This window comes from Lottia gigantea (assembly GCF_000327385.1).
Source record: "Lottia gigantea unplaced genomic scaffold LOTGIsca_7, whole genome shotgun sequence".
NCBI classification, from domain to species: domain Eukaryota; kingdom Metazoa; phylum Mollusca; class Gastropoda; family Lottiidae; genus Lottia; species Lottia gigantea.
Genome location: NW_008710370.1, coordinates 4,559,551 through 4,576,594, shown reverse-complemented (window position 1 = coordinate 4,576,594; position 17,044 = coordinate 4,559,551). Strand labels below are relative to the sequence as shown.

The 17,044-nt window shown below is 31.2% G+C and overlaps 1 protein-coding gene across 1 annotated transcript in view; it reads right to left on the bottom strand.

The window, feature by feature from the left end:
• Positions 1–17,044, bottom strand: part of LOTGIDRAFT_210880 (hypothetical protein) — a gene marked incomplete at both ends in the record, with an annotated part of 42,897 nt that extends 25,853 nt beyond the window's left edge. Inside the window, 12 exons of the mRNA XM_009065689.1 lie at positions 302–519; positions 1,803–1,932; positions 3,778–3,849; positions 4,605–4,857; positions 5,533–5,674; positions 6,621–6,759; positions 7,395–7,509; positions 13,992–14,182; positions 14,690–14,733; positions 15,301–15,408; positions 15,630–15,746; positions 16,936–17,044. Coding sequence (XP_009063937.1) covers positions 302–519; positions 1,803–1,932; positions 3,778–3,849; positions 4,605–4,857; positions 5,533–5,674; positions 6,621–6,759; positions 7,395–7,509; positions 13,992–14,182; positions 14,690–14,733; positions 15,301–15,408; positions 15,630–15,746; positions 16,936–17,044 — 1,638 coding nt within the window. The remainder of the gene's footprint in view (positions 1–301; positions 520–1,802; positions 1,933–3,777; positions 3,850–4,604; positions 4,858–5,532; positions 5,675–6,620; positions 6,760–7,394; positions 7,510–13,991; positions 14,183–14,689; positions 14,734–15,300; positions 15,409–15,629; positions 15,747–16,935) is intronic.

The following is a 17,044-nucleotide window of genomic DNA, read 5'->3' as shown; positions in this document are numbered from 1 at the left end:
AAAGATATTAGCTGAGTTGGTTATAAAATAAACTGATGATAAATACCTGTTCCTGTAGTGAACTGTCATCAGTAGTTTCTAATAGAAAGATATTAGCTGAGTTGGTTATAAAATAAACTGATGATAAATACCTGTTCCTGTAGTGAACTGTCATCAGTAGTTTCTAATAGAAAGATATTAGCTGAGTTGGTTATAAAATAAACTGATGATAAATACCTGTTCCTGTAGTGAACTGTCATCAGTAGTTTCTAATAGAAAGATATTAGCTGAGTTGGTTATAAAATAAACTGATGATAAATACCTGTTCCTGTAGTGAACTGTCATCAGTAGTTTCTAATAGAAAGATATTAGCTGAGTTGGTTATAAACACTTGTAATATCCTCTGTAAACCAGCTCGAACATCAAACTGGCGATTTTCACTTCCCTCGTCAGCTAATTCCTGTACAGCACCAAGATATGATGCATTCCTGATGTACCGTGGCTTGTCTAGAACTTCAGGAAACAATCCTTGTCGTGCCACTGATAAATTACTGGAACTAGGTGATTCCTGAAGATTGATATGAATAACATCACTAAGCACTTACATAGTTCATTTATAAACAATAAAATTTCAATAGTAATATTTTGACCAGATCAGATGAACATTAAGCAGAGTGCATTCTTAATAACTGAATTTGAAAATTTCTTTGACACAAAACGCCTACTATTGTACTATTATCAAATAATTTGGAGCAAGTTCTGGGAAACATAATGTTCTGCAAATTCAAACTATGGCATATAAATGTGTCTGCTCATTGGACAAATCAAAAGCTTGAACATGTTAATAAAAAGGAACATCAACAAAACAAAATCATGCAAATCAAAACTTTGTGCATCAAAATGTTAAAATATGAACAAAGATAATTATGGCTTGCATTGGATAAAATCAACAATTTATCTAAGGAGCTTTAAAATGCCAAGAATTGGTGAAGCAAAACTAATTTCCGGATAAGAGACATTTCTTATTCTTATCATTTCTTATCAAATCATCAAAAACACAATTTAAATACCCCAAAAACGTCTCTTGTGTCTAAATTGAGCAAAGAGAAATGAAAATAGAAATAAAACCAGGAAAAGATAAGCTTAAACAGTATGAAAAGCACGAAAAGGAAAATAGTTTATGTGTCAATTTTTAACAACATATTTAAAAATATCTGGTACTTTACATTCAAATGGGTCACATGTCACACAGTTATTTGGTCACAGTAATACGTTCACACACACGGTAATTTGGTCACAGTCATACGGCCATACAGTAATTTAGTCACAGTCAAATGGTAATACAGTAATTTGGTCACAGTCATACGGTCATACAGTAATTTGGTCACAGTCATACGGCCATACAGTAATTTAGTCACAGTCAAATGGTAATACAGTAATTTGGTCACAGTCATAAAGTCATACAAATATCATGTACATGATGAAATATATCATGTACATGATGAAATATATCATGTACATGATGAAATGTATCATGTACCTGATGAAATATATTATGCACATAATGAAATATATCATGTACATGATGAAAAATATCATGTACATGATGAAATATATCATGTACATAATGAAATATATTATGTCCATGATGAAATATATTTATGAACATGACAAAATATATTTATGTACATGATGAAATATATCTATGTACATGATGAAATATATTGATGTACATGATTAAATTATATTTATGTACATGATGAAATATATTTATGTACATGATATATTATGATTATATATGATATGAATGCATGAAATGATACGTACATCAGATGAACCTTCCTCCACGATATCAGATAAACTACTGTACAATTGATTTGGTGAACCATCTCTTACAGATAACTCTAGTTCACTCAATGGTTCACACATAAATACTGGTCGTTTATCTACATGCTAATTAATGGGAAAAAATATGCACCAATATTAATTCATGCGCATGCTAATTAGATGGAACAATGGAACGCTGCTTGTGATAAAAAAATGTTGTCATCTTAACCTGTTTTAGGAAATATTGCTTTCAACAAGTTCAGTTCATAACCCAGAATTGTTCTTAAGCAATATTGCAGAAGCTAAATATAGAATTGGGTTCTCTGCACCTCATATGACTTTTTTGGATTTGATTTTAAATGAATCTATTTTCAACAATTGAGCAATTTGACAAGATGCAAATACACATCAAATATACAAATCACTAAATTATTGGTTAGATAATATTCTAGATACTCTTAGAAATACAAATCCAAAATGGACGTAAAGAAAAACTAATGGGATGAAAAGGTGGTTACTAATTAAAAGGGGTTTGTTTTTGTCTTGATTCAACATTGGCTAGAGTAACATTGAAGTTATAATGCCAATTTATTTTCCCACAGTTATCAAACTCGAACAAGGATATTTATGCAATTTCATACCTCAGGTTGACATATGTACCAGCATTTTTTTTTTTTGGGAATAAAAGGGACAGATGTGCCATTTTGGGGGGTTTTATCTTAGTAATGAATATATGCAAATAGTAATCAGAAGTACTAAAATATAATGAAAATCACATAATTCCTTTAAAAATACTCCAAACTATTAATTTTACTCACTTTTCCGTTACATGAGTTGTCATTTTAACATTCAAACATGAATAATTCTAGACACACATAAATTTGAAGGCTTAAATTTCGATGGGGACAGTGAGCTGTGAACACAATTACTGATTGGCTAAGCTAAAAAATTCCTGTCTCTGAAGCTAAAGTATGATTGGTCAAAAGAAATGGCGCATCTGTCCCTTTAATAATAAGTTTTTTCGTTGTTCATATCATGAGGATATCACATATGACAGATGATTTTCTAAATATTTTAACCTTCAGAGGAACATAAATATCTTTGTTTGATTATCTCAATATTAACATGTTAATAAAAACAACGCTTAAAAATTCAAACAAAGGCATGCAAAGAAAAATTAAATCAAATCATATTGTGCAACTAGTAAAAGCCAATAACAATAAAACTCAAATAATTATGTAAAGACTTTCTACCAATTTGCTCTGAATAGTAACATAAGCCTATGTCTACATTTTTAAGGAGAATTTTTAACATTGTGAAAAAAAAATTGCTTTTGAATTCCAAGTTACTGAATGTTGTCATGGACAAAATTTAAGATCACCCTTAAAATTTTAATTTTTCGTTTCATATGGATCTTTACATTAATCCTCTGAAAATTCCATAGACTTTTCAAAATCAAATCTGAAATCTGGTTGTGTAGCAATTCATAAACAATATAGTGTGAAAGTTTTTAAGTTGCCAATTCTATTTTATTATTAACATTTTTGTAGTTGACAGTTACAGCCCATAATAAGGATAATAATGCTTTGAAATCATGAGACTCCACATTCTCAAGGTAGAGGTTTGTTGAATTGATGCAGAACAGTAAGTGAGAATTAAACACTTAACAGTGCTACTGATATTCAGACGATTAAATATTGCTTCAAACAGAAATGATCTTCAACTATTGGCCACAAATTTTCTTGATATTTTGCAAATGGACATAGAAATAGGCTTTACATTAAGGCAACCAGAAGTATTCTATTTTTTGTCATAGTGTCAAATGCACTGAATAAGGCATGAAATATCTGTGTATGTAATTTGGATATTACAGCTGAGAGAATATAAATATCATATATTGTAATGATATATACAGTTTACATATAGAGTATATATATCTGTTATTATATACCATAGTAATATTTGAAATACCTGAAACCATTCTTTATATACTGTAATAACCACCCTCATAGCATCCGCATGTCTAAAGGAGAATAACAATGCCTGAAATAGATTAATATATATATATACAAATAGTCATTATGGGCAAGAACTATGGTAGTCATAATCCATTCAATTAGATCTCTTAAAAGAACAGATGCGCCATTTTTGTTTAGAGCATCATACTTTAGTTTCAGAAACTGGAAATTTTTTTAGCTAAGCCAATCAGTTTTAATGTTCACAACCTTCACACATATACTTCTTTTGAACTTTTTGAGGTGATATTGAACAATATTACCAAGGGTTGTCAAAATCGCGCAAGAATTAAGCTTTCATGTGTTTACGAGCAAAAATTCAACGGGTTTTTAAATTTAATGAAATGAAATTTATGGAGTTTTATGTCCTACTTTTCTGGAACATGTCTTCAAGAACAAGGGCAATAACTCACACAAAATATTTTTTTAATTTGTCTGATTTTCAATAAGCTTCAATCCTTGGGTGATAACAAACACTCACACCAAGTTTCATCAAAATTCGTCAAGAATTGTGTCTTCTAGAGTGTTTACGAGAAAAAATTGAACACAATTACAAATACAAGGGCAATAACTCGTACTAAATATTTTCTGATTTTTCTGATTTTTAATAGGGTTCATCCTTGGGTGATTACGAACACTCATACCAAGTTTCGTCAAAATCTGTCAAGAATTGTGCCTTCTTGAATGTTTACGAGCAATTGTGGACAGACAGACGAACGGACACAGGTGAAATCAATATATGCCCCCTATTTTATATGGGCGAATAAAAATTGTAATGCCTACCTGTCTGAAACATTCATGAACAATGTTGACATTTTCTCTTGTGGAGAAGAGAACAGAGCGTACTATCTCATACTCTGATAGACTATGTTCTTCATGACCTATTGTGACTATATCCTTCTCAGAATACTGAATACCAGTAGCATCACGACTAGGACCAGCATTATCAGGCTGATCTTCAGTACTCTCTCTTTTCTCTTCATCAGTTACACTAGTAGTAGAATGACTGTCTGGTAGTAATGGTGGAAAATATGACCTAAAGATGAAATAAGAATTGATAGGGTCAGCTTATATGTTATTAAAGGATACTACCTCTTAAAACGGACATAAAAGTCTCAAACTGTGTATATATTCATCAGTTGGACTTACCAGGTACCATGACTAAAGAATAGAATCTCTTTATAACAAGATATATCCATTAAACTGAATAATTATTGAAGCACGCTTCTAAGCATTTTTCAAAAACTCAGTTTAATAAATCATTACTTACTTTAATGAAATATTACTTAGTTTTATGAAATATTACTTAGTTTTATGAATTATTACTTACTTTTATGAATTATTAAGTAGTTTTATGAATTATTAAGTAGTTTTATGAATTATTACTCAGTTATATGAGTTATTACTCAGTTATATGAATTATTACTTAGTTTAATGAATTATTACTTAGTTCTATAGATTTATTGAATTATGGAGGGATTCTGTTTAGCTATGACACCAGGTAAGTCCACTGATGAACAAAGACTGATTAAGGTCATGTCTTATAGATGTCTAATGTCTCTTCAACATGAGGTCAAAATATCATTGGTCTAAACTTTGACATTTAATGAATAATCCTGAAATTAAAAGTGTTATGGGTTTTTCTGGGTCACCCGATAAATCTACTTGTAAGAGGAACTTTTATAACACACTATAAAGAAAAAATACCAACTTGTTTTGAGAATTAGCTGAAGGTTTTTTACTCATCAAGGTGAAGTTGGCCAGCCACAGAATAAATGAATCACGACATTCTGAGACATTGGCTGGATAATCTAATCTACCCATTTCATCCATGGTACGTATCCGAGGTAAATCTAAAAGAGAAAAAAATTAAGTCTTCAGTCAATTTGGACTTTTACCATTTCTAGGGTATTATTAATATCTTCATGTGCAGTTATTACCAATAATATGACATCATAGGCAATAAATTAGTGCCTAAAAGTGACAATAGTCTAAATTAGTGCTGTAAATTTTTGAAGGAAAACCAGATTTTGTATTCTAATTCTGAAAAGTTAGCTGAATCTGTTCTCCTTTAGCTGCTGAAGCAAATATCTAGACAACTGAATCCCTTTAATCCCTATAGTGAGAGATTAACATAAATTTATAAATATCACAAACCCACCTAATGAAAGTTCATAAATATCACAAACCCACCAAATGTAGGTTTAATAATATCACAAACCCACCAATTGAAGGTTCATAAGTATCACAAACTTACCTAATGAAGGTTCATAAATATCACAAACTTACCTAATGAAGGTTCATAAATATCACAAACTTACCTAATGATGGTTCATAAATATCACAAACTTACCTAATGATGTTTCATAAATATCATAAACTTACCTAATGATGGTTCATAAATATCACAAACTTACCAAATGAAGGTTCATAAGTATCACAAACTTACCTAATGATGGTTCATAATATCACAAACTTACCAAATGATGGTTCATAAATATCACAAACTTACCAAATGATGGTTCATAAATATCACAAACTTACCTAATGATGGTTCATAAATATCACAAACTTACCTAATGAAGGTTCATAAATATCACAAACTTACCTAATGAAGGATCATAAGTATCACAAACTTACCTAATGATGGTTCATAATATCACAAACTTACCAAATGATGGTTCATAAATATCACAAACTTACCAAATGATGGTTCATAAATATCACAAACTTACCTAATGAAGGTTCATAAATATCACAAACTTACCTAATGAAGGTTCATAAATATCACAAACTTACCTAATGATGGTTCATAAATATCACGGGAACGTTGAAAGTCAGGCAACAGCCAAGGTAAATAAAACTGTTTAAATTTACTAAATAAAAAGATAAAACTGTTCTCCTTCATTTCTTTATTTATCCATTCTATCTTCACCACCTAGCAAATAATGGAAAATTATTTTCAAAAACTTGGCTAAAATATAATCCAGTTTATGTACTGGAACACTAATATCATCTTAGTTTTTGAGATGAAGACCCTGGCCTAGAGTGACTTAAAGCGTGGATTTATGTAGTATGTTTCTGCACCTGATTGGGTAAGTAAAGAAGGGCTCAGCCATTCCTTGAATTTCCCCAGAACAGCGCCATTAAAGGGATTATAAAGATGTTTTCTAAATTTTTTATGTGAATCTATCGATGACAGAAGTTTTCACAATTCAAATCAGACGTCTGAGGTTCCTGCAATTCTTTAGGTATACGATGACCTCACTAATCACAAAATATGCTTTATCACAGAAGGCTCTTTGAGATTAGTGACATCTTTAAACAGTTAGATTAAGTGGAATTGTGGGAAACACAGATGTCTGACTGAAATGTGGAATGGTGCAAATTGTTGCTTTCAGTGTTCACGATACACATAAAAAATATAAAAACCTCTTTACAATCCCTTTAATTTTTATTACTTGCAAAGCAAATGGGGTATTTGTGTTTTTCTTTTTCTTTTTAAAAACCAAAAATTTACTTCTTTAATCTTCAAGTGACTCACATTTTATTAAAATTTGTTACATAACTTACCTCTGACACTAAGCATGCCAACAGAGCATCTAAAAAATACTTGGTTAAATTTTCAGGCACCTTTTCTCCAATAGCTGGTAATATTGGAGTAATCTCCCCTGCAGCTATCATACCACTACAAGCTAGGGAAAAAAATTAAACTGATAATAAATCAACGAAATGAACCCAATTATTACAAAGTCAGAATATCTTGATGCTGGGATTATTTCTTCCCTGACAAAATTCATTATCACCAATTTATCTTCACTTTATCTAAATAGTTAAGTCATTGAATCTTCATGAAATAACATATTCCTTCTCCAAATTGACTATAATATATAATTTATTCAGCAAACTTCATATTATTAGTTATAAAGATTTTTAATAAAACTTCAAACTTATATTGTGAATTTGTCCCACAAAATAATCAAGATAGCTTGCCAGGCAAGGTAATATACGCCCACTGGCAGCTTTGATTTTGAATTAAAAATATTTAGCAGTACAGTAACAATCACCAGTATGAAATATTCAACCTTCAGTCATACACTTCTTTTGAACTCTTTAGGGCGATACTGAATAATATTGAGTATGAGTTATTGCCCTTGATCTTGAAAACGTGTTCAATTTTTAGCTGTGAAAACTCTAGAAAGCACATTTTCAATCTTCAGCGCGGTACTGAATAATGAAACCAAGATTTGTCAAAATGCGTCAAGAATCATGCCTTTTAGTGTTTAAGAGCTAAAATTTGAAAGCGTTTTCACGAATGAGGTCAGTAACTCCTAAGAAAAATATTTCGATTTTTTTGATTTTCGATAGGGTTCATCCACAGGTGATAATGAACAAATTCACCAATTTTCGTCAATATCTGTCAAGAATTGAGCCTTCTAGAATGTTTACAAGCTAAAATTGAATGCGTTTTCAAGAACGAGGTCAATAACTCCTATGAAAAATATTCAATTTTTTTGATTTTCGATAGGGTTCATCTCGGGTGATAATGCACTAATGCATCAGGTGATAATGAACAAATTCACCAGGTGATAATGAACAAATTCACCAAGTTTCGTCAATATCTGTCAAGAATTGAGCCTTCTAGAATGTTTACAAGCTAAAAATTGAACGCGTTTTCAAGAACAAGGGCAATAACTCATACTTAATATTTTTCTGATTTTCAATAGGCTTTATCCTTGGGTGATAAACACTCATGCCAAATTTCGTCAAAATCTGTCAAGTATTGTGCCTTCAAGAGTGTTTACAAGCTAAAACTTAGCATGAGAGTTTTAGCTTGTAAACACTCTATAAGGCACAATACTTGAGAACGCTCTTAATATTAATTCTTGAAGGTAATAAGAGACCACCAAAGGTTGCCATATATTTCAATATTAGGCAAGAAATTTTCACAGAGATTTTATACAATTATATTTGAATCTCACATCATTGTGACAAATTATAATTTTGGTTAATCAAGGAAAATATTAGATAGCAATATGGGCCATTTAATTACATAAAATATTGCAAAACATTGCTTTAGCCATTTTTCATAATTTTGTAATAAACTTTATGTCACAATTGACAACAATAGAAAACCCTGAAAAAGCCAACATGGATGCTCATAGCTGCAGAGAACTGTGCTGGGAAAACATCGGTTTTCTGTGGTCAGATTGTTTGGCTTGATTTAGGTGAGCTGGAAACTTAAAGCAGTGGTTCTGGAGGAAGGGAGGTGTAGTTTGTATAAATATATGTGTTTTAAAGGCCATGGTTCACCATTTTCAGCGTTGATTTGGGTCCTTAATATATGTTAATACTAATAGTCTCAAAACTACTAGAACTTTTTTTTTTTTTTTGATTTTTACACACCTTCCTGAGCTTAGATTACAATAGTTGCAGCAACCATTCAACATTCACGAACCTTAGATATAGGCGACGATGTGCATAAATATATTTTGGATCTTTTTTGCAAAACCGGAAGTGCCACAGTTCAATGTGTGCAAGAATAGATAATCGGCTCTAGAAGTCGTATTTTTCGGTCGATTTTCTTTGGGTTTGCATTTTTGGAATCTACTGGCAAAATCTGAAAGAATAGCAGTTACAAAATTTCAAAATTCGAAAAATTTGTCGCAGACATTTTTTTTGCCAAATTTTTCATTTTTTTTGCTGTTTGTCTGATTAATCTGAAAAAAATTGAGCAAAGACAGTTTAAGAAAGTAAACAAAATGGTACAGTCAAATTTTCAATTTCACCTCCGGTTTAAACAGGAAATCGATGTTCACTTCCGGTTGAATATCTTCTGGTGTAATTTGTATAGCACAAAAAAATTTATGCTGATAGGTAGACAAAGTTATGACAAAAAAATGAAGAAAAAAAAATCCGGAACAGACGTGAAACTTTTGCCGCCATTTTGATTTTTCTGAAATGATTCGATTTTTATTCAGACATAATGGCTCATCCGATTTAAATGATTTTGGTGTCAAATGAAAGAAGATAAAAAAAAAAAACATGGCATTAGGAAGCCGTTTTCCGATTCTAAATTTTGCTTTTTTGCAACATCCGGTTGAATTTTTTCAAAGTTTGAAGGGTCATATCTCGTGATCTTGAACTTTGATAACCTTGACCTTTATAAGGTCAAAGGACATTGACCTTAGCTATCAGTTTATTCTTTGACATTTGACCTCCGACATGACTTCCGGTTTTATAGCTGTCCGAAAACAACCAAATTCGCAACTTTGGACTGCTCTAGCACGTAACCCAATTAACCCAGAGGGTTAATTTTTTCGGATTCTTAATGTGCTTTTCATGCTCTTTCAAGTGATTTATAACAATCGTTTTTTAAAGCAAAATTGAAATTTGAGTTTTTTTTTTTACAATATTTCTGTTTTTTTGAGCTTGGTGTGTATATATCTTATGACATATTTTATGTAGAACATTGAAACTTAGAACACAACAAGACAATTTGAATATGAATTAACCTATGACAAAAAAGTTGAAGTGGGCGTGGCACATCCGGGTTGAATTACTAATTGTTTACATTTTGGGAAAGGGGCATAACTTTCCATATTTTCAATTTTCTATTTCGACCTTTATTGACTCTTGTTGACCTATATCTTTTGACCTGTATGATGTAGAAGCTTTAAATTTGGAACACAACATAATATCAATTAACCTATGCAAAAGAAATTGAGGTGGGCGTAGCACATCCAGGTTAAATCACTCATTATTGACAAGTTTGGCAAGGGACATAACTCGCAAAGTATACATTTGTTCAAAATGGAACTTTGCATACAATTACTTCAACCGTTGAGCCACGTTGTCTTAGAAATTCGATTGTTTCAGCTTTATAGTTCAAAAAAAGGAACAGGTTTTGAAAATTCTAAATTTTCAATTTTTGACCTTGACCTTTTTTGACCCTGATTTTTGTAGGATCAAAGGTCATTCACATTGGCTATCTATTTATACTTTTATATTTGCTGTCCTAGCTCAACTTCCAGTTTTATAGCCGTATATATTTAAAAATTTTGATGACTTGTATCTCGTAACTTTGACCTTTGTTGACCGTCTCCCTTTCAATGTCAAATGTTATTGACCTTGGCTATCTTCTGATACTTTCATTTGTGAGGTCTGTCTACTTCCGTTATAACAATTTTCCAAAGAATTCTTCTCAACTTTAGACTGCTCTTGCGCGTGATGTAATTATCGTAGAAGGTTGATTTTTTTCAGAGTCTTTTGCATTTTGCTACATTTGCAAAGTCCCACTCTGTGCCACGTGTGGCTCTAGTATTTTATTAGTTTCGTTTCGAATATTTAATAAGCTATTAACTTTGTAAGTAACTACTACAGTAAGGTCTAACACTGTCCTTCTCGACTTAACTTCTCTGTTAACCTTTGCTTGACCTCTGCCCTTTCCAGTGACGGGATAATGTGATGAGAACAATAAGTGAATTTTGAGGCGTATTGAACTTGATAAGCCTGTCTAGTATTCCATCAGAGGTGTAATTTTAACATTTATTAACATTCATAATGCGGATAATTCTGGACACACATGGATTTGAAGGCTCAAATTTAGATGGTGAGCTGTGAACACTATTACTGATTTGCTCAGCTAAAAAATTCAGTTTCTGAGACTAAAGTATGATTGGTCAAAAAAATGGCCTGATTAATATTAAACCTTGTATAGATACCAAAAGTTATGCCTTGATGAAAAGTCTCAAAAACTAGCAATCAAATTGCAAAATGGTCCCTGAGTTGACTTTTGTGCTATCTTTAATTATTTGTAGATAAACCTAGAGTAAACCTATTCTGAAAAGTAATGAAGATTGCTAAAATTCAGGCCTATATCCCTCCTGCAAATTGAATAATTAGAATACTGCATCCCTTTAAACAGATATAAATAAGCACATGCAAATCATTGAGTTAAAAGCTTAAAAATGATTTGAACTTGGGGAAGACATAAATATATTATTTTTGTTATTTATAGGGCTGCAACAATTATTGAAGCTGCGATTCAATACATTATACTATATTCATCCAACGATACGATTTATTGCCATAATTATCACGATTGATCTATTAGAGAGGGAAAGAGAAAAAAATAGTAGAAATTTGTAAAATCACTGTTAAGCACTTGAGAACATTTCGAAGTAAGGAATTGTGAAAAAAATCTCAATTTCTAAAGTCAGAAATAAATTTTTGTATAAAAATCATACTTGGAAAATGAAAACATGACACAATGTCTTATACACACAAGGATTCTGTGTTCATTTGTTATTAAAGGGGACTAAGAATTAATCGTGCCGATACATCACAACTATTTTTATCCAACACAATGCATCAATAAAAAGGAAAGAATCGTGGTTCATCGATGAATCGCTGCAGCCCTAGTTATTTAGCATACAATATTCAACAAATATACTTCACAGTAAAACTTTATCAATCATATTAAAAAAAAAAAATTCAAGACTTTTAAAAATTCAAAATGAATAAATAATTGAATATTGTAATCAACATTTAAAAACAGCTTTAAAAACCTAATTAAAACAAATCTACTTCAAAATTAACATTGTTACATATGCATTTTAATTCCATTACTTAAAGAAATAGTATGGTTTGTAAATAATTGTATCTTTTATTGATAAACGTACATTTTCACATACATTGAAGAACAATTTGAGAAAATCAAAAATATCCATTTATTCTTTTCAAACTATTTATCAAAAAATACATCTTTCAAATAATAATAATTAAGGAATTATTTATACAAAAAATATTTGTAAAAACCATACTTGTCCTTTAAAAATTGATGAATATACATCATGCCTAACAATGAAATAAATTGGTAAAGGGAAGAGACTAAAATATATCAACTTACTCAATGGACTAAGAAAAGGGTCAGTTTTCTCAACTGAAGACAAGAAAATGAAATGAAATGAATGAAACTTGACAAATAAGACAGAAAAAAAAAGGGAATTCCAAATAAAGCATTAATATTTTTCATCTTTCAAGTTAAAGGGATTGTAAAAAGTTTTTCAAAATTTTTATGTGTACCTGGGACACTGATGGTATCAATTTGCACCAATCCAATTTTTAATCAGATGTCTGTAGTTCATGTAGAATAAGCGTTTAATGTCATCACTAATCAGAAAATCCTTACATGATGCAGCATACTTTGTGATTAGTAACGTCATCAAATTTATGCTATCAGTGTTACCGATACACATAAAAAATGTAGAAAACCACTTTACAATCCCTTAAGTCACATATAGTAATGGCCGAAAATTTTGAGGAAAAAAAAGTCCAAGAAGCAGGTTTTCTGAATATATATACCAGCTGATTAGTGTTAAAAAAAGTTCCTACAAAGAACTTTTGCTCAACCTAAGGTAAATAACTTTTAAGATATTCAGGAGCGACAGGTTTCTTGCAGAAACAAAAAGCTTTTCAAAGACATTCTCACAGTATCATCTTAAGTGGAAACTCGGATTATGGTTTATCCTACTTAGGCCTAGCTATGTCAAGTTAGGGCTGGGCGATATACCGGTATCATGATATATACCGGTAAAGGAATTTATATCGTTAGTAATATCTAATGATCAAAAATACCGAAATATTGCCATATCATGAGATATCTTCAAATTATTGTCCAGATAAGATCACCTTAACAATTCTAACTAGTAACTCAATATTTGAAACAGATTTTTTTCCATCATATTAAAAAAAAATGAAATGAATGGAGTTTTACATCCTACTTTTCTGCACCATGTAGACTTTTTTTGGAAGATATTGGTTATTTTTTGTTACATTTATAAAAGTTCTTAGATAATAAAAAAAACAATTGTGATTCAAAAACCAGTAAAAATCATACTTAATAAAATGGGGTATATACCCATAGCATGATATATACCCATAGTGCGATATATACCCATAGCATAATATATACCCATATCGTGATATATACATGTGATATATTAATGCTTATTATCGTGATATCCACTTGAACAAATATCGCCCAGCCCTATGCCAAGTATAATTTCAGATTTTCAAAAGAGATACCATTTCATCAAAAGAAGCAATAATATTACAGACACTTAGATCATTTCATAATTATTTTGTACTTAATGCTGAGGTGTTTACTGGGAAAGAAATAGAATATAATGAAACTTACTATCAGGCGTGGTTGGAACTCTGTTGAGCAATGCATCTTGATGTGTACCCTCTCCTAAACCAGGCACCAGTTGTACAAAGATCTGATGACATTCTTCGCTAGCATTATTTTGTAAAATTTGATACCAAATAACATACAACCTCATACCTTCTCTTCTCAACTACAAATAAATGAAATTAATGGAGCTTAATAAGAAAATGACAACGCCTTGTAGTGTGCAAGAGGGTGAAACTATCAAGGGAAATAGTCTTCAAAAGTACTAGAAATGTATGAAAACCGCATAATTATCTAAAACTAATAATTTCTTTTACTATTTATATACATATCTTTTCCTTAAATAATGACACTGTCTCAAGAAAAGACGACTCGTCTTTTTAACTTTCAATTCTGGACATACAGAAATCTGAAGTCTCAAATTTCGACAGCAAGTTGTGAACACTATAACTGATTGGTTTAGCTATAAACTCCCCCTTTCTGAGACTAAAGTATGATTGGTGCACCTGTCCCATTAAAACCTATTTTCAGAAGAACAGTAATGACACAAAAATTACAGGATTTTTCCTAGACAGATAAGATTACTTGGACAAAATTTGGCACAAAAAGGGTAGCTGTCACTTTGATTAGCTTTAATATAAATAACATAATACACAATGGTTAAAAATAATACCTTAATACAATTTCCAGGATGTAGCAGCTTCTTTAATATTCCACCTATAAAAATATAGACAATATCAAATGATCAAGGGCTTGTTAAAAGATAGTAATATATAGTATAATTGTTAGTATTGCATGTATATAATGCATATAATTTACTTATCCTGTAGTAAATTCTGAAACTTTGTCACCTGAAATTATGTCCACCTCTCGTTCTGACGAAAAAGTTTTTTTATGACATCACTAACGGCAAAATATGCTTTATGACATAAAAACTTCTTGATTAGTGTCATCATAATATGCTTAGTTTTAGTGGAATTGAAGGAACCACAGAAGTCTGATTGAAAATTCGAATGGTGCTATCAGTTAGTGTTGAAACGGTTAATCAGTTAACCGATTTTGGGTTCGATTTCACAGGCAACTAGGTCTGATTTGAGATGATTCATATAAATACAATTCACATATGTCTGCATCCTCTGACAAAAAATTCCCCTCCCAAAATTTTTTGCGTCAATCTTCTCGGGAAAATATCCCTAAAATTATGCTCAGGACCCCCAAATACAAATCCTGGACACACCCCTGCAAAATAAGTAGCACAGCATGTTATGTATAATTTGTACTCACCAATGCTGTGAAACATCCATCTTTTGTGAATCAATTCTGGTACAAGATACAAAATTCTTTCAAATATAATCAAGATGGATTCCAATTCCTCCTTGTGGGCTTTATTAGCTGAAAAATAAAATCAGGGTCTTGTAGAATCAGAATTATTATAGTATTGCATATGCAATTTATAAGAAATACTTGGTAACAGAATTCTACTGATACTTTTACAAATTGTTCCGTTAATTTCTATGAGATATAGGTCCCAAGAGACCATGATAAAAACAAATACCAGTTTGGAATTCTCACTGCCAATTAGAAAAATAAATTAATTATGTCAAGAGCCTTACCTCTTTGTTTTAAGTCTGCTTCTATTGTACTGAAGTTATCGTAAAAGATATAGTAAATATGGGAATAGTTCTCTTGAAAAAACCTCTTGGCTTCTTGAACATCATATCGGTAGGTTTCTGCAAAAAAATATTCAAAAATGACATTGAGCCATCTCAAAATCTGGAGTGTGCATGCTCAAAGTTGAATTTCAAAAGTTAACAAACCAACCTGTTATGACAAGGCTATTTTCAAACAATAATGGTCTGTACCGGTACTCCTAAGACATTCTTGAACCTATCAGTTATGATAACTGTAGACCTATAAGCTTACCTATTTTTGGTTAATCTATTAGGAATATGTTCAAACTAAGACTGAGTAAACTGATCAAAATAATTGATTATCACCGCTTGGAATTTATTATTTCGATTATCAAATTTCATTATCGATTATATGTCAAAGTTACATTTTCTCCACTGTATCCATTCACATGTAGTAATCTCTTCCACATAGTTTCCTTTACCCACAATAAACTATAAATAACTGATCAAAGCAAGGATATACTTCTATGATGCAAAAAGAACCCATGAAATTAAAAATTTTGGCATGTTTTTAATTGAGTTTCTCAACTGAATTTTTTTGATTACTTATCGATTATTGATAGGTAGTCTGCCATAGCTAATCGATTTTAATTTTGTAACAATACCCAGTCCTAGTTCAAACCCTTTCTGAGTTCAAGTGGTCTGGATATAACCGACATTTAACAAATGTAAAAACCTAACTAGAATCTTTTCTTTGTCCATGTAAAATATGTACGTCAATATATTCGCTTACGCTAATAGAGACTTATTAGTTCAGCCACTGGTAAGCAATGATGATGAACTTTTTCAAATATAGACCAAGAAAGAGTAGAAATATTCACAGAAAAATACAATGAAGATCAACTGAAAAGCCTATCTTACGGCAATCTGCACCTAGGTTATATAATAAAATTAGGTCCTTAAAACAGCAATAAAGAACGGATAATGGGACTATTTCTGCACGCTGTTAACATTTAAACATTTAGTTTTTGGTTGTATGCACAATTGGCAATAGGAGAAATCAAAATATGTTAAACCTTGGGATAGGAATCAAAATTGTGGAATGAAAGTCTGAGAAACAATCAAAGTTGTTACTTACGGTTTGAACAATTCGCTATATTCATGATAGGGATTTCAGTAAAAAGCTATGGTCTAATCCATGGCAAATGCCTTAATTCATATTGCTATATCAAGTAAAGACAAATGCACTATCATTTTAACTGTCAAAATTTGCATTACTTTCACTTACCCAAAACAGTTCGCAGGTGCTTCAATCTTGTCACAGTATCTTTCTTGGGATCAGCTACCTTTTGAGCCGATTTCTTGACATCGCCATGACTGGCCGACTTTCTAAACAT